The sequence below is a fragment of the Coregonus clupeaformis genome, chromosome 21 (genome assembly GCF_020615455.1).
Source record: "Coregonus clupeaformis isolate EN_2021a chromosome 21, ASM2061545v1, whole genome shotgun sequence".
In the NCBI taxonomy this organism is placed as follows: domain Eukaryota; kingdom Metazoa; phylum Chordata; class Actinopteri; order Salmoniformes; family Salmonidae; genus Coregonus; species Coregonus clupeaformis.
The window spans coordinates 52,338,863-52,352,725 of record NC_059212.1 but is presented as its reverse complement, the minus strand read 5'-3'; the positions used below and the strand labels follow the sequence as shown (position 1 = coordinate 52,352,725).

The 13,863-nt window shown below is 42.1% G+C and overlaps 1 protein-coding gene across 5 annotated transcripts in view; it reads left to right on the top strand.

Annotated features, from left to right (window-relative positions):
• The first annotated feature begins 230 nt into the window (after positions 1–230).
• LOC121535373 (E3 ubiquitin-protein ligase mib1-like) overlaps positions 231–13,863 on the top strand; it is a 117,634-nt gene continuing 104,001 nt past the window's right edge. For all 5 annotated transcript variants that reach the window (XM_045205969.1, XM_045205967.1, XM_045205968.1 and 2 more), the window contains exons 1-2: positions 231–1,293; positions 2,197–2,368. In XM_045205969.1, the coding sequence (XP_045061904.1) occupies positions 1,065–1,293; positions 2,197–2,368 (401 nt within the window). In that variant the 5' untranslated portion in view covers positions 231–1,064. The remainder of the gene's footprint in view (positions 1,294–2,196; positions 2,369–13,863) is intronic.

Sequence of the window (13,863 nt, the reverse complement as noted above, 5' to 3'; positions counted from 1 at the left end):
AATCGGTGCTTCAAGCCCATGTCACCTGTGCAGTCTGTTGGCCAGTCCTATGCTGCTTCAAAAAGTGCAACAAAATTTGGCTAAAACAGAGAAAGTTAATTTAGGAAGGAATTATAGGTATTAATTCAAGAAACAAATTAGTAATAATCATTTTCTTTAGCCTCGCCTTAGTGCTTTCTTTGTCAAATGACGCCACGAGCTAGCCAAACCCTCGTTTTCCAAACCAAACATCTTCATCGACCGCTGGTCCACCTCCGTCTGCTTGATGATTGACAATAATGGCGACGCTTTTATTCTGAGTGTACTTCTGCGAGCCATTTGACAAAATAAATACATTTGAGGAAGAAATCAAATACACATGACAATAAACGCAGGTACATACGAAGCAGGAAACAAATATTCCAACAAAAAAAGGACTAAGCTACGCTAGCTGGCTAATGTTACTTAAGTTGTGGAGGTGGCATTCTTGCGGAGGCACAAGGGCTAGCTAGCAGCTAACAAAGATCTACAATTTCGTGACGATGTGGCTACTTTACAAGCTCTTGGGGTGACACTTTCTTGTGATCTTGGGACGAAAAACTGAGACATACCAGTTATTTTCACAACGTTGCAGAAGAACAGCTTGTGGAGTGAAAAGTGCGTGCCATTCAACAGCTTACTTTGGCAGCTAACGTGAGCCAATTGCTAGCTGGCTAAGCTAGTGAGTTCGCTTGGCGTTGTTTCCTAGTTCACTGCGTTGTTGTTTTATCTAGTTCTCTAGCTAAACATATGATATTCACATTACGATACATTTGACTAGCAATGTATCTTTGCCTTTGTAGCTAGCGTGTGTCTGCTATCTTGTTTTGGAACTTTACAGTAAGCAGGCTAGCCACACAGCCTAGCGTGCTACTTGCAAACTAACAAGACTGAGATTGCTAACTTGTGTTTTTCTGGACAACAGAACAGACCGATTTCGCGTTGTAAAATTATCCTGCTAAACACGGGTAACGTTAATTAGCAAGCTAACATATTCTGCTAGCTGGCAATTATTTGTTTGTGTTATTTGCGAGACCTTTTCGTAAATGACTACCGGCAGGAATAACCGTGTGATGATGGAAGGAGTTGGTGCGAGAGTGATCCGTGGACCCGATTGGAAATGGGGGAAACAGGATGGTGGAGAGGGACATGTCGGCACCGTCAGGAGTTTTGAAAGTCCGGAAGAAGTGGTTGTTGTCTGGGATAACGGGACTGCGGCCAACTACCGGTGCTCTGGTGCATACGACGTGAGGATATTTGACAGTGCTCCTACAGGTAATGTTGCTCTTCTGGTTCTGTGATCCCTAAACATCTTGTATCCTGTTTTGTTCGTGTTTCAATTAGCTTATGCATTTGAGTGTAGATATGTACGCTACACAGTTATTTGGCTACCACGTTTCAAGTATTGTAATGCATCAAGCGTGTTAGCTACATGGAAGCGGCTAGTAAGTAAGCTGAACTCCATACATATAATATGGAGTTGAGTTTATTCAAATAAGCACCTTTGATTAGAAATAGGCCATAACGGGCTGCGATATCATTAAAGTAAAGAGTAAATAACTTTTCACTGTGAAAGTTTAGCCCTAGTCCCTAAAGCATGCACACTTTTATACTGAACAAAAATATAAACGCAACATCCAACAATTTCAAAGGTTTGAGTTAGACTGTTACAGTTAAAACAGCTCATATAAGGAAATCAGTCAATTTAAATCAATTCATTAGGCCCTAATCTATGGATCTAATCATCTTGTGTCCCCAGCACAAGGTGCACCTGTGTAATGATCATGCTGTTTAATCATCTTCTTGATATGCCACACCTGTCAGGTAGATGGATTGTCTTGGCAAAGGAGAAACACTCACCAACAGGGATGTAAACAAATTTGGGCACAACATTTGAGAGAGAAGCTTATTGTGCGTATGGAAATTTTTTGGGATCTTTTATTTCAGCTCATGTAACATGGGACCAACACTTTACATGTTGTGTTTATATTTTTGTTCAGTGTATTTAGTGTTAGTGAATGATGGTATAAAGATGGCAAGTTGAGTGACCCCAGATCCTCGGGCAGAGGGATAATTTCTTAACACGTCAAATTAAATCAAGTCATAATTGAATTGATTTGACGTGACACCTCTGTCCTCTAACAGTTTCCTAACTGCCTTGTTAACACTCCCTCTCAGGTATCAAGCATGACGGCACCATGTGCGACACCTGTCGTCAGCAGCCTATCATCGGGATCCGCTGGAAGTGTGCCGAATGCAACAACTATGACCTCTGCACCACCTGTTACCACGGAGACAAGCACCACTTGCGACATCGCTTCTACAGGATCACTACCCCAGGTAGCGAGAGGTGAGTACTGTCCGCTGCCCCGTGAAGCCAATGGTTGCGTTCCAGGACATATTTAATGCAGTCATGTTTCGCGTTGTGAGATCTGGGGTGTATTCCTTAAGCAGATTCGGTTGCAAAACGTTTTGCAACCAAGAGTTTACTCCAAACGGAAAACATTTTACAACAAAAGCAAGAGTCCCTCCATGTTTCATTCCGTTTGCTCTGTTTGCTTCCGTTTGGTTTTTAAACTGTAAACGGCTTCCGTTGCAAGATGTAATGAATGCACCTCTAATTATCTGCACAATATGACCGCAACAAAGGTAACGGAACACACGCCCAATGCGTAGGGATGCTTTTTATCAACTCAGTCCCACCACTATGACAGAATCTATGGTTTAGTGATGAGTTTAATGATAACAGTTCTGATCTTCATCCTTTGGTTGGTTATATTGAGGGACCCACCCATTTTACCCTCCATTCTGATGTTTTCTGTTCCTACCTGGCTGTCTCTCTGTGATATTTGAGAAGTTGTTCCTGAGCCCAGCCTCATAGGCAGACTCAACATGTGGCAACCGATCCTGGCTCTCTGTTGCCAGGCGACTGCTCAGCCTCTATTTCAGAAGCAGTGATGTTGTTGGGGCCTCCGCCAATCCCATGTTACTGGCCATGTGTCTGTTTTTTTATTTAAATTACATTTTCATTTAACCTTTATTTAACTAGGCAAGTCAGTTAAGAACAAATTCTTATTTACAATGACGGCCTACACCGGCCAAACCCGGACGACGCTGGGACAGTTCTATCTGCTTCCATTGAAGATTTACAAGTAAAATACCAAGCACAATTTCCAAATCAAAACAACAAACCTGTCTTGAGAATATTATGATGGGACAGGAATGTAATAGTTTGAAATAATAATAAAAGGTGCTGAGAAGAAGTTTATGATATTCTTCTTTCAGGGGTTTTCAAAATTAACTGACTGACTGAAACATAACTGACTGAAACAACCTGCAGAGAGTGCAACCAGGACATTAGTCGACCGGTCGATTGTTTGGTCATAGGCTGTTGGTTGACTGAGATTTATTTTTGTTGAGCAATAAAAACACACACACATATACACACACACACACACACACACACACACACACACACACACACACACACACACAGAGTTGAAGTCGGAAGTTTACATACACCTTAGCCAAATACATTTAAACTCAATTTTTCACAATTCCTGACATTTAATCCTAGTAAAAATTCCCTGTTTTAGGCCAGTTAGGATCACCACTTTATTTTAAGAATGTGAAATGTCAGAATAATAGTACAGGGAATGATTTATTTCAACTTTGATTTCTTACATCACATTCCCAGTGGGTCAGAGGTTTACATACACTCAATTAGTATTTGGTAGCATTGCCTTTAAATTGTTTAACTTGGGTCAAACGGTTCGGGTAGGCTTCCACAAGCTTCCCACAATAAGTTGCGGGAATTTTGTCCCATTCCTCCTGACAGAGCTGGTGTAACTGAGTCAGGTTTGTAGGCCTCCTTGCTCACAAATTTTTTTTCAGTTCTGCCCACATATGTTTTATAGTATTGAGGTCAGGGCTTTGTGATGGCCACCCCAATACCTTGACTTTGTTGTCCTTAAGCCATTTTGCCACAACTTTGGAAGTGTGCTTGGGGTCATTGTCCATTTGGAAGACCCATTTGCGACCAAGCTTTAACTTCCTGACTGATGTCTTGAGATGTTGCTTCAATATATCCACATAATTTTCCTTCCTCATGATGCCATCAATTTTGTGAAGTGCACCTGTCCCTCGTGCAGCAAAGCACCCCCACAGCATGATGCTGCCACCCCCGTGCTTCACGGATGGGATGGTGTTCTTCGGCTTGCAAGCCATCCCCTTTTTCCTCCAAACATAACGATGGTCATTATGGCCAAACAGTTCTATTTTGGTTTCATCAGACCAGAGGACATTTCTCCAAAGAGTACGATCTTTGTCCCCATGTGCAGTTGCAAACCGTAGTCTGGCTTTTATATGGCTGTTTTGGAGCAGCTGTGCAGCCTTTCAGGTTATGTTGATATAGGACTCGTTTTACTGTGGATATAGATACTTTTGTACCTGTTTCCTCCAGCATCTTCACAAGGTCCTTTGCTGCTGTTCTGGGATTGATTTGCACTTTTCGCACCAAAGTACGTTCATCTCTAGGAGACAGAATGCGTCTCCTTCCTGAGCGGTATGACGGCTGCGTGGTCCCATGGGGTTTATACTTGCGTACTATTGTTTGTACAGATTAACGAGGTACCTTCAGGCGTTTGGAAATTGCTCCCAAGGATGAACCAGACTTGTGGAGGTCTACAATTTTGTTTCTGAGGTCTTGGCTGATTTCTTTTGATTTTCCAATGATGTTGAGCAAAGAGGCAGTGAGTTTGAAGGTAGGCCTTGAAATACATCCACAGGTACATCCACATGTCCTTACCGACTTGCCAAAACTATAGTTTGTTAACAGGAAATTTGTGGAGTGGTTGAAAAACAAGTTTTAATGACTCCAACCTAAGTGTATGTAAACTTACGACTTCAACTGCATATGTATATATGTGTGTGTATGTGTGTGTGTGTATGTATATATATATGTGTGTATAATATATGTGTGTGTGTATGCGCGCCAATCTCAGTTAAGTAATCCACTGCAGAGGCCTAGACTAAAAGGCAATTAATGCTTGATCCGAAAATGTAGTCGGAGGCTGCATATGGAGGGTGTGACGCAATTGCGGAGCCTCCAGAGGCATGCAGAGGCCAAATCGAGCTCAGTACTGCATGGCCATGCGCCTCCCACATTTTATTAACAATGCGGAGGGCTCTGTATAGCTCCGCATTGACATGATTGGTTGACGGTAGGTGGGGGTTCCTTGACAACTTCCTTCACGACAGCTCTGCACTGCTCAGCGAAGCGCAAGAAGTATGAATGCCCTGATTTCTGCTGATGCCGTATCACTGTCAGATTGACCATGTGCCCACAAACATTTTACATTTACATTTACGTCATTTAGCAGACGCTCTTATCCAGAGCGACTTACAAATAGGTGCATTCACCTTATAGCCAGTGGGATAACCACTTTACAATTTTATTTATTTATAATTTTTTATATATTTTTTATTATATTAATTTTAATTTTAATTTTTTTTTAATTTTTTTGGGGGGTGGAGTAAGGGGGGGGTAGAAGGATTACTTTATCCTATCCCATAATGCACTTCTCTCTCCAGAATGCGCTCTCTCCCGCCAATTTGTGCACATTCATTGTTTCATAGCTTCATTGTGTGAATTGTTAGTGTATATCAATTCCCCATGATATATATCACAAGTAGTACATTTACCGTTAATGCCTATAATTGTTTTTTACATTTTAGTCATTTAGCAGACGCTCTTATCCAGAGCGACTTACAATTAGTGAGTGCATACATTTTTCATACTGGCACCCCGTGGGAATAATTTCTGATCTACAATATTTGTTACTTTGGTTACAGTAATTTTTGTTAATGCATTTCATATTATTATTCTAGTGTTACTGTTGTCATTGTTGGAGTGGACAGATTGTTTGCAGCGCGCACAACCTATGCTACACTTGTGAATAACATATTTTGGTTGATTTCATTCCATTTACGAGTTGTCAATTTAGTCGTCTTTTATTTGGAGCACTCCTGTCAATGTTGAGTAAGTACGCACAAGCATAGAAGTAGGCCTATAGGCTGCCTGGCCTGTGCGCAAATGTAGGCATATAAATGTGCCCATTTGGGGATCTGCTAGTATTTCTGATTGGCTTAACGCACCACCACTAATGAGCTGTGGAGCTTCTCAAAGTAATGTTTTCTTCACTTAAACAGCAAGCAAACAAAGTCTGTTTTAACATCCACTGAGAATGACAATAATTCCTCAATGTATTTGATAACCACTCGGCGTGAAAGGGGAAAATGTCATGATCTGATCCAGTGGAAACGTCATAAAATAGGCCTACCTGGGCTCCCGAGTGGCGCAGCGGTCTAAGGCACTGCATCTCAGTGCTTGAGGCGTCACTACAGACCCCCTGGTTCGATTCCAGGCTGTATCACAACCGGCCGTGATTGGGAGTCCCATAGGGCGGCGCACAATTGGCCCAGCGTCGTCCGGGTTTGGCCGGTGTAGGCCGTCCATTGTAAATAAGAATTTGTTCTTAACTGACTTGCCTAGGTAAATAAAGGTTAAATAAAATAAAATACTTCTGGACTGAAATAGGTTCAGGTACTCATTTTGGGTGCTGGTATTGTTTATATTTAGGTGCAGGAGCGCCACAATACATTTGAGCTAATACTCTATAAGAGGAATAGAACATTTAAGGTTCTGGTACTCCGCTCCGGTGAGCTCCTGCCCAAGTCAAGCACAGCTTCTTATCCCTTGCGTAAATGGCCTACAGCTGTCTGTCCCGAGCTCACTGGCGCAGGAAACTCTCAGGGCCCAGAATTTTTTTAACAATGTTGCGTGTTTGCTAGCACAAGCATCAGGCCAGACCCAAGTTAATAATTGATAGAATGTTTCAAGTTCGTTACAGACATGCCATGCATAGCCAATGTGATTTATAAGATATTTATTTTTATTAGAATATTTCTACCTGCAAGTTTTTATACGTTAGCTTTATAAAGCGTCAGACAAGCTGAAAGCATATAGTCCATTTTAGTTAAAACACATAGGGTGTGTCTATATATGTAAAAATACACGTTTAAAAATGGACTATAAAACTAATCAATTGGCCGAAAGAAAAAACGACTTTCGGTCAACCAATTTTATTTTATTTTATTGGGGACAGCCCCACATTGCGAACAGTATGTTTGCTTGCCATAGCAGTCACTCCATCCGCTTCAAGCCCTTTGTGAGATTCAAAGGGACAAACCAAACGCATGGCGCAACAGCTGGCACCTTTTCAAGGACGTGTAACCTCAGTTCCCCTGAGACAGTTATTGCATGGCTGCAAACAAAGGCAGCAGGGGGGTCCCCCCCCCCCCCACAGACACTGCTCTGAACTGAAGGCATGGTGGACTGTTTTGTTATGCCACATTAGATTCTTTCACGGACTGTGGGAGGGGGCGGGGGGAGTGTCCCCAAGACAGCAGTCTGTTTGCGTTGGTTAGGCCTACAGTGTCCAGCTGCTCTGTCTTGTTGTCTAGCCTCCAGGACTCTACTGTGGTTAGTTAGACCACTGCCAAGTAATTTATGAGGCTGTGGCTTCTCTCTTGACCAATTACCAATAAAGGAGCCTGGATGCATGAGTCGTCAGTCAAGTAATGGCAATGCTATGGAACAGACATTCTCATGATACATGGTACTATACTTTTCCATAGTATTGTATGCTGTTCATTCTGTTAGTTAACTCTCATTAGACAAACAAAGTGTGCAATGGATAACCCAGGATGACCCAGAGTCTGAAAGATGCATGCCAGCAACTAATAAATCAATGTACACTATATATACAAAAGTATGATGACTACCCTTCAAAATAGTGGATTTTGCTAGTTCAGCCACACCTGTTGCTGACAGGTGTATAAAATCGAACACACAGCCGTGCAATCTCCATAGACAAACACTGGCAATAGACGGCCTTACTGAAGAGCTCCGTGACTTTCAACGTGGCACCGTCAAAGGATGCCACCTTTCCAAGTCAGTTCGTCTCATTTCTGCGCTGCTAGAGCTGCCCCGGTCAACTGTAAGTGCTGTTGTTGTGAAGTGGAAATGTCTAGGAGCAACAACGGCTCAGCTGCAAAGTGGTAGGCCACACAAGCTCACAGAACGGAACCGCAGAGTGCTGAAGCGCGTAGACATTTGTCTGTTCTCTGTTGCAACACTCACTACCGATTTCCTAACTGCCTCTGGGAGCAACGTCAGCACAAGAACTGTTCGTCGGGAGCTTCATGAAATGGGTTTCCGTGGTCGAGCAGCCGCACACAAGCCTAAGATCACCATGCGCAATTCCAAGCGTCGCCTGGAGTGGTGTGAAGCTCGCCGCCATTGGACTCTGGAGCAATGGAAACGCGTTCTCTGGAGTGATGAATCACGCTTCGCCATCTGGCAGTCCGACGGACGAATCTGGGTTTGGCGGATGCCAGGAGAACGCTACCTGCCCGAATGCATAGTGCCAACTGTAAAGTTTGGTGGAGGATAAATAATGGTCTGGGGCTGTGTTTCATTGTTCGGGCTAGGTCCCTTAGTTTCAGTGAAGGGAAATCTTAACGCAACAGCATACAATGACATTCTAGACGATTCTGTGCTTCCAACTTTGTGGCAACAGTTTGGGGAAGGCGCTTTCCTGTTTCAGCATGACAATGCCCCAGAGCGAGGTCCATACAGAAATGGTTTATCGAGATCAGTGTGGAAGAACTTGACTGGCCTGCACGGAGCCCTGACATCAACCCCATCGAACACCTTTGGGATGAATTGGAACGCCGACTGCGAGCCAGGCCTAATCGCCCAACATCAGTGCCGACCTCACTAATGCTCTTGTGGCTGAATGGAAGCAAGTCCCCACAGCAATGTTCCAACATCTAGTGGAAAGCCAGAAGAGTGGAGGCTATTGTAGCAGCAAAGGGGGGACCAACTCCATATTAATGCCCATGATTTTGGAATTGGATGTTCGACAAGCAGGTGTTCCCTTACACTACATGACCAAAAGTATGTCAGGCACCTGTTGACCCAGTAGACAAGCGCCCCTAGACCCCCATATGAGGCAAGGAGCCACAGCCTATTTATTATTTTGAAGTGCTGGTGATATTCAGGTCAAAGACAACACTTTTTCCAGTTGGAATTTGGCCTATATTAGGTTTAACACAAATAATTGTATATTTTTCTGAATCAGTTCCTCCATCTTTTTTGTATGTCCGTAGACACTGTGGATTAGGCTACTTCCAGGTAGGGCTGTGACAGTCTTGGAATTTGAGGTCATGGCTAACATACACGGACACTGACATAACCGTTGGGGAGGGGTCGGCGCATACCAGACTGAAAAGAAACCCGTGGCTTTTCTCTGCCACTTATAATATTATGCCATTTAGCAGACGCTTTTATCCAAAGCGACTTACAGTCATGTGTGCATACATTTTTTACATATGGGTGGTCCCGGGGATCGAACCCACTACCCTGGCGTTACAAGCGCCATGCTCTACCAATTGAGCTACAGAGGACTTACCATTACACTTTATTATCAGTAGCTTTTCATTATTATTATTAAAGTTATTACCTCTAAATATTGGTCTAGTATTCAAATTAAGAAATGTCAGATTGAAGAGGAATTCCGAAAAAAAATACAGATTCCTATTTTGATGCACTAAACCGTTCACATAAAGTCCAATGCGTTTTTCCCTCTACTTTTCAGGACAATACGCATTACGTCACCAACGCTGCTGCGGTCATTCTCCGTGGCAATATGTTCAAAGTGGCTAGAGAGAACGCAGTAATGAGAGAATCATATACTACTGGAAAGATAATATGCTACTGAACATATTAGGATAAAGACTATGCATCCTATAGGATGAATCATGAAAGGTGCTTGGCTACGTTTCATTCAGTTGCACCCATTTAATAAGAGGAAACTGAACTGGCACCTGTCGTCATTTCTCACACATATGTTGACCCTGCAATCTGATTAAAGAGATGAAGTCCAGACGGGCTAGGCCTATTTTAGGAAATGTTCTGAATGGACATAGAGAATTAGTGAACTCATACACACGTACCCACCCAACAAGAAGGACCTATCAATTAAAGCCGCCTGCAGCGCATCTCACTCAGACACATAAGCAAATCACTTTTGTCCTTTCCCAAAAACGTATTAAAAACCTTGCCTTAGCTTCAAATCCTTTCTTTAGGATAAAAAAAAAAAACTACATTATTTGGATAATGCTAAATCAATGTAGCCTATCATATAAATTGACAAGGAAAGTTTTTAAGGGGGATATATAGAGACAGCTGTGATAGGCATGAAGATGAAATTGACAACCATTCGAAAATAGAAACGCATACACGCAACCTGTCCATAGCAACCTGTCCGTAGCCTAATGATCTGCCAACCTGTCCGTAGCCTAATGATCTGCCAACCTGTCCGTAGCCTAATGATCTGCCAACCTGTCCGTAGCCTAATGATCTGCCAACCTGTCCGTAGCCTAATGATCTGCCAACCTGTCCGTAGCCTAATGATCAGCTGTTGAACAATTATATTGAAGCAATGGGTGGTTATGTTGACACTACATTTTAATTTGAGTGCTTTATCTAAATCTGTGCAACCACTTATTGATAAGGGTAAACTCTTGCAGATATGTTTTTCTGTCTTCTAGGGTTGCCTGTAGCACACACAGGTGGTTACCTAGATTCACTTTAGCAAGCCTAATATATTATATAGGCTACACGAATGATGCATTAATATATTAACTTTTAACTTACATCGGTCGTGTTCACTGTTCCCTTCTTGCGCAATTCACGCGTCTCTGCTGGCAACTCCACTGGCCTATCTCTTCCCCCTCTCTCTAGCTCTTGAACGAGTAGCCTATATATAGACAATGAACAGCAATATAGTTTGAAACGTACAGTATTTCGAGCAATTTTTAAAAACGAATAGGCCTAGGCCTATTCGAGGAGAGAAACATTGATCGATCCTCTTGCTTGCTGAATGGTTATAAAATAGGCTACAGCGTTGGCAATGAACTGACGGGGAAGTTTGAATGACGAGAGCGATTTGTAGTCGAACTGGTGTGATGTGATCATATCTGCTAAATTGATACCTTGTTGCACTGATGCATTGCAAACGTAAATAACAGGCAGAGAGAAATTAATGAATTAATTCACACAACGAACCCACAGACCTGTCAGTGGCAGTGTCCCAGATAACAATTTTTTTGGGTCAGTAGTTTATTTTCACATGCGAAAAGATGCTAAAAATCAAACCTGTTATGAATAAATAATTGACGGATAGTGGCAGGACAATATTTCACAAATGGTGTGAACGGCGTCATAAACAAGACGTGTTCGTGTAAAAACAAAATCTTCCTAATTGTTCAGACGAAAATAACGGACTTGGTGAGAAAGGGCCTTTATTGAAAATAGGCCTTTTACAAGATTAAATCATGACAGGAGCGTTTGAGTCTTATTAAAGAGATAATCCAGACAGGCTACTTTAGGAAACTTTCTGAATGGATTTATAGGCCTATAGAGAGAATCAGCGAACTCACACACGCACACCCCTGTAAAGGACCCGTAAATCAAAGCCACCAACGTACACTGAGTGTACAAAACATTAAGAATACCTTCCTAATATTAAGTTGCACTATTCTTGATACACACGAGAAACTTGAGCCTAAAAAACCTAGCAACGTTGCAGTTCTTGACACAAACCGATGTGCCTGGCACGTACTACCATACCCTGTTCAAAGCCACTTAAATATTTTGTCTTGCCCATTCACCCTCTGAATAGCACACATACACAATACATGTCTCAAGGCTTAAAAATCCTTCTTTAACCTGTCTCCTCCCCTTCATCTACACTGATTGAAGTGGATTTAACAGGTGACATCAATAAGGGATCATAGCTTTCACCAGGTCAGTCTGTCATGAAAAGAGCAGGTGTCCTTAATGTTTTGTACACTGTGTCAGACACAAGACAATATTTCTCCTTACAAAAACCTAGGCCAACCTTAGGCTTTCCGAAAGTAGGCTACAAGATAATGAATTGACGGGTAGAGAGACAGCTAGTATGAAGATGAAATTGACAATCATTAAAATAGAAACAAATACAAGCAATATGTCCATATACAGTTGAAGTCGGAAGCTTACATACACTTAGGTTGGAGTCATTAAAACTCGTTTTTCAACCACTCCACAAATTTCTTTTTAACAAACTACAGTTTTGGCAAGTCGGTTAGGACATCTACTTTGTGCATGACACAATTTAATTTTTCCAACAATTGTTTCACTTATAAATTCACTGTATCACAATTCCAGTGGGTCATAAGTTTACATACACTAAGTTGACTGTGCCTTTAAACAGCTTGGAAAATTCCAGAAAATGATGTCATGGCTTTAGAAGCTTCTGATAGGCTAATTGACATCATTTGAGTCAATTGGAGGTGTACCTGTGGATGTATTTCAAGGCCTACCTTCAAACTCAGTGCCTCTTTGCTTGACATCATGGGAAAATCAAAAGAAATCAGCCAAGACCTCAGAAATAACATTGTAGACCTCCGCAAGTCTGTTTCATCCTTGGGAGCAATTTCCAAACGCCTGAAGGTACCACGTTAATCTGTACAAACAATAGTATGCAAGTATAAACACCATGGGACCACGCAGCCGTCATACCGCTCAGGAAGGAGACGCGTTCTGTCTCCTAGAGATTAACGTACTTTTGTGCGAAAAGTGCAAATCAATCCCAGAACAACAGCAAAGGACCTTGTGAAGATGCTGGAGGAAACAGGTACAAAAATATCTATATCCACAGTAAAACGAGTCCTATATCGACATTACCTGAAAGGCTGCTCAGCAAGGAAGAAGCCACTGCTCCAAAACCGGCATAAAAAGGCCAGACTACAGTTTGCAGCTGCACATGGGGACAAATATCGTACTTTTTGGAGAAATGTCCTCTGGTCTGATGAAACAAAAATAGAACTGTTTGGCCATAATGACCATTGTTATGTTTGGAAGAAAAAGGGGGTTGCTTGCAAGCCGAAGAACACCATCCCAACCGTGAAGCACGGGGGTGGCAGCATCATGCTGTGTGGGTGCTTTGCTGCAGGAGGGACTGGTGCACTTCACAAAATAGATGGCATCATGAGGAAGGAAAATTATGTGGATATATTGAAGCAAGCACTCAGGAAGTTAAAGCTTGGTCGCAAATGGGTCTTCCAAATGGACAATGACCCCAAGCATACTTCCAAAGTTGTGGCAAAATGGCTTAAGGACAACAAAGTCAAGGTACTGGAGTGGCCATCACAAAGCCCTGACCTCAATCCTATAGAAAATGTGTGGGCAGAACTGAAAAAGTGTGTGCGAGCAAGGAGGCCTACAAACCTGACTCAGTTACACCAGCTCTGTCAGGAGGAATGGGCCAAAATTCACCCAACCTATTGTGGGAAGCTTGTGGAAGGCTACCCAAAACGTTTGACCCAAGTTAAACAATTGAAAGGCAATGCCACCAAATACTAATTGAGTGTATGTAAACTTCTGACCCACTGGGAATGTGATGAAAGAAAGAAAAGCTGAAATAAATCATTCTCTCTACTATTATTCTGAAATTTCACATTCTTAAAATAAAGTGGTGATCCTAAATGACCTAAGACAGGGAATTTTTACTAGGATTAAATGTCAGGAATTGTGAAAAACTGAGTTTAAATGTATTTGGCTAAGGTGTATGTAATCTTACGACTTCAACTGTACTATTTATCAGCATTGATTTAGTCTATAAATGAAGAAAATATTTTGTATCGAATTATATATACCATGCCGGGTTGGATAGA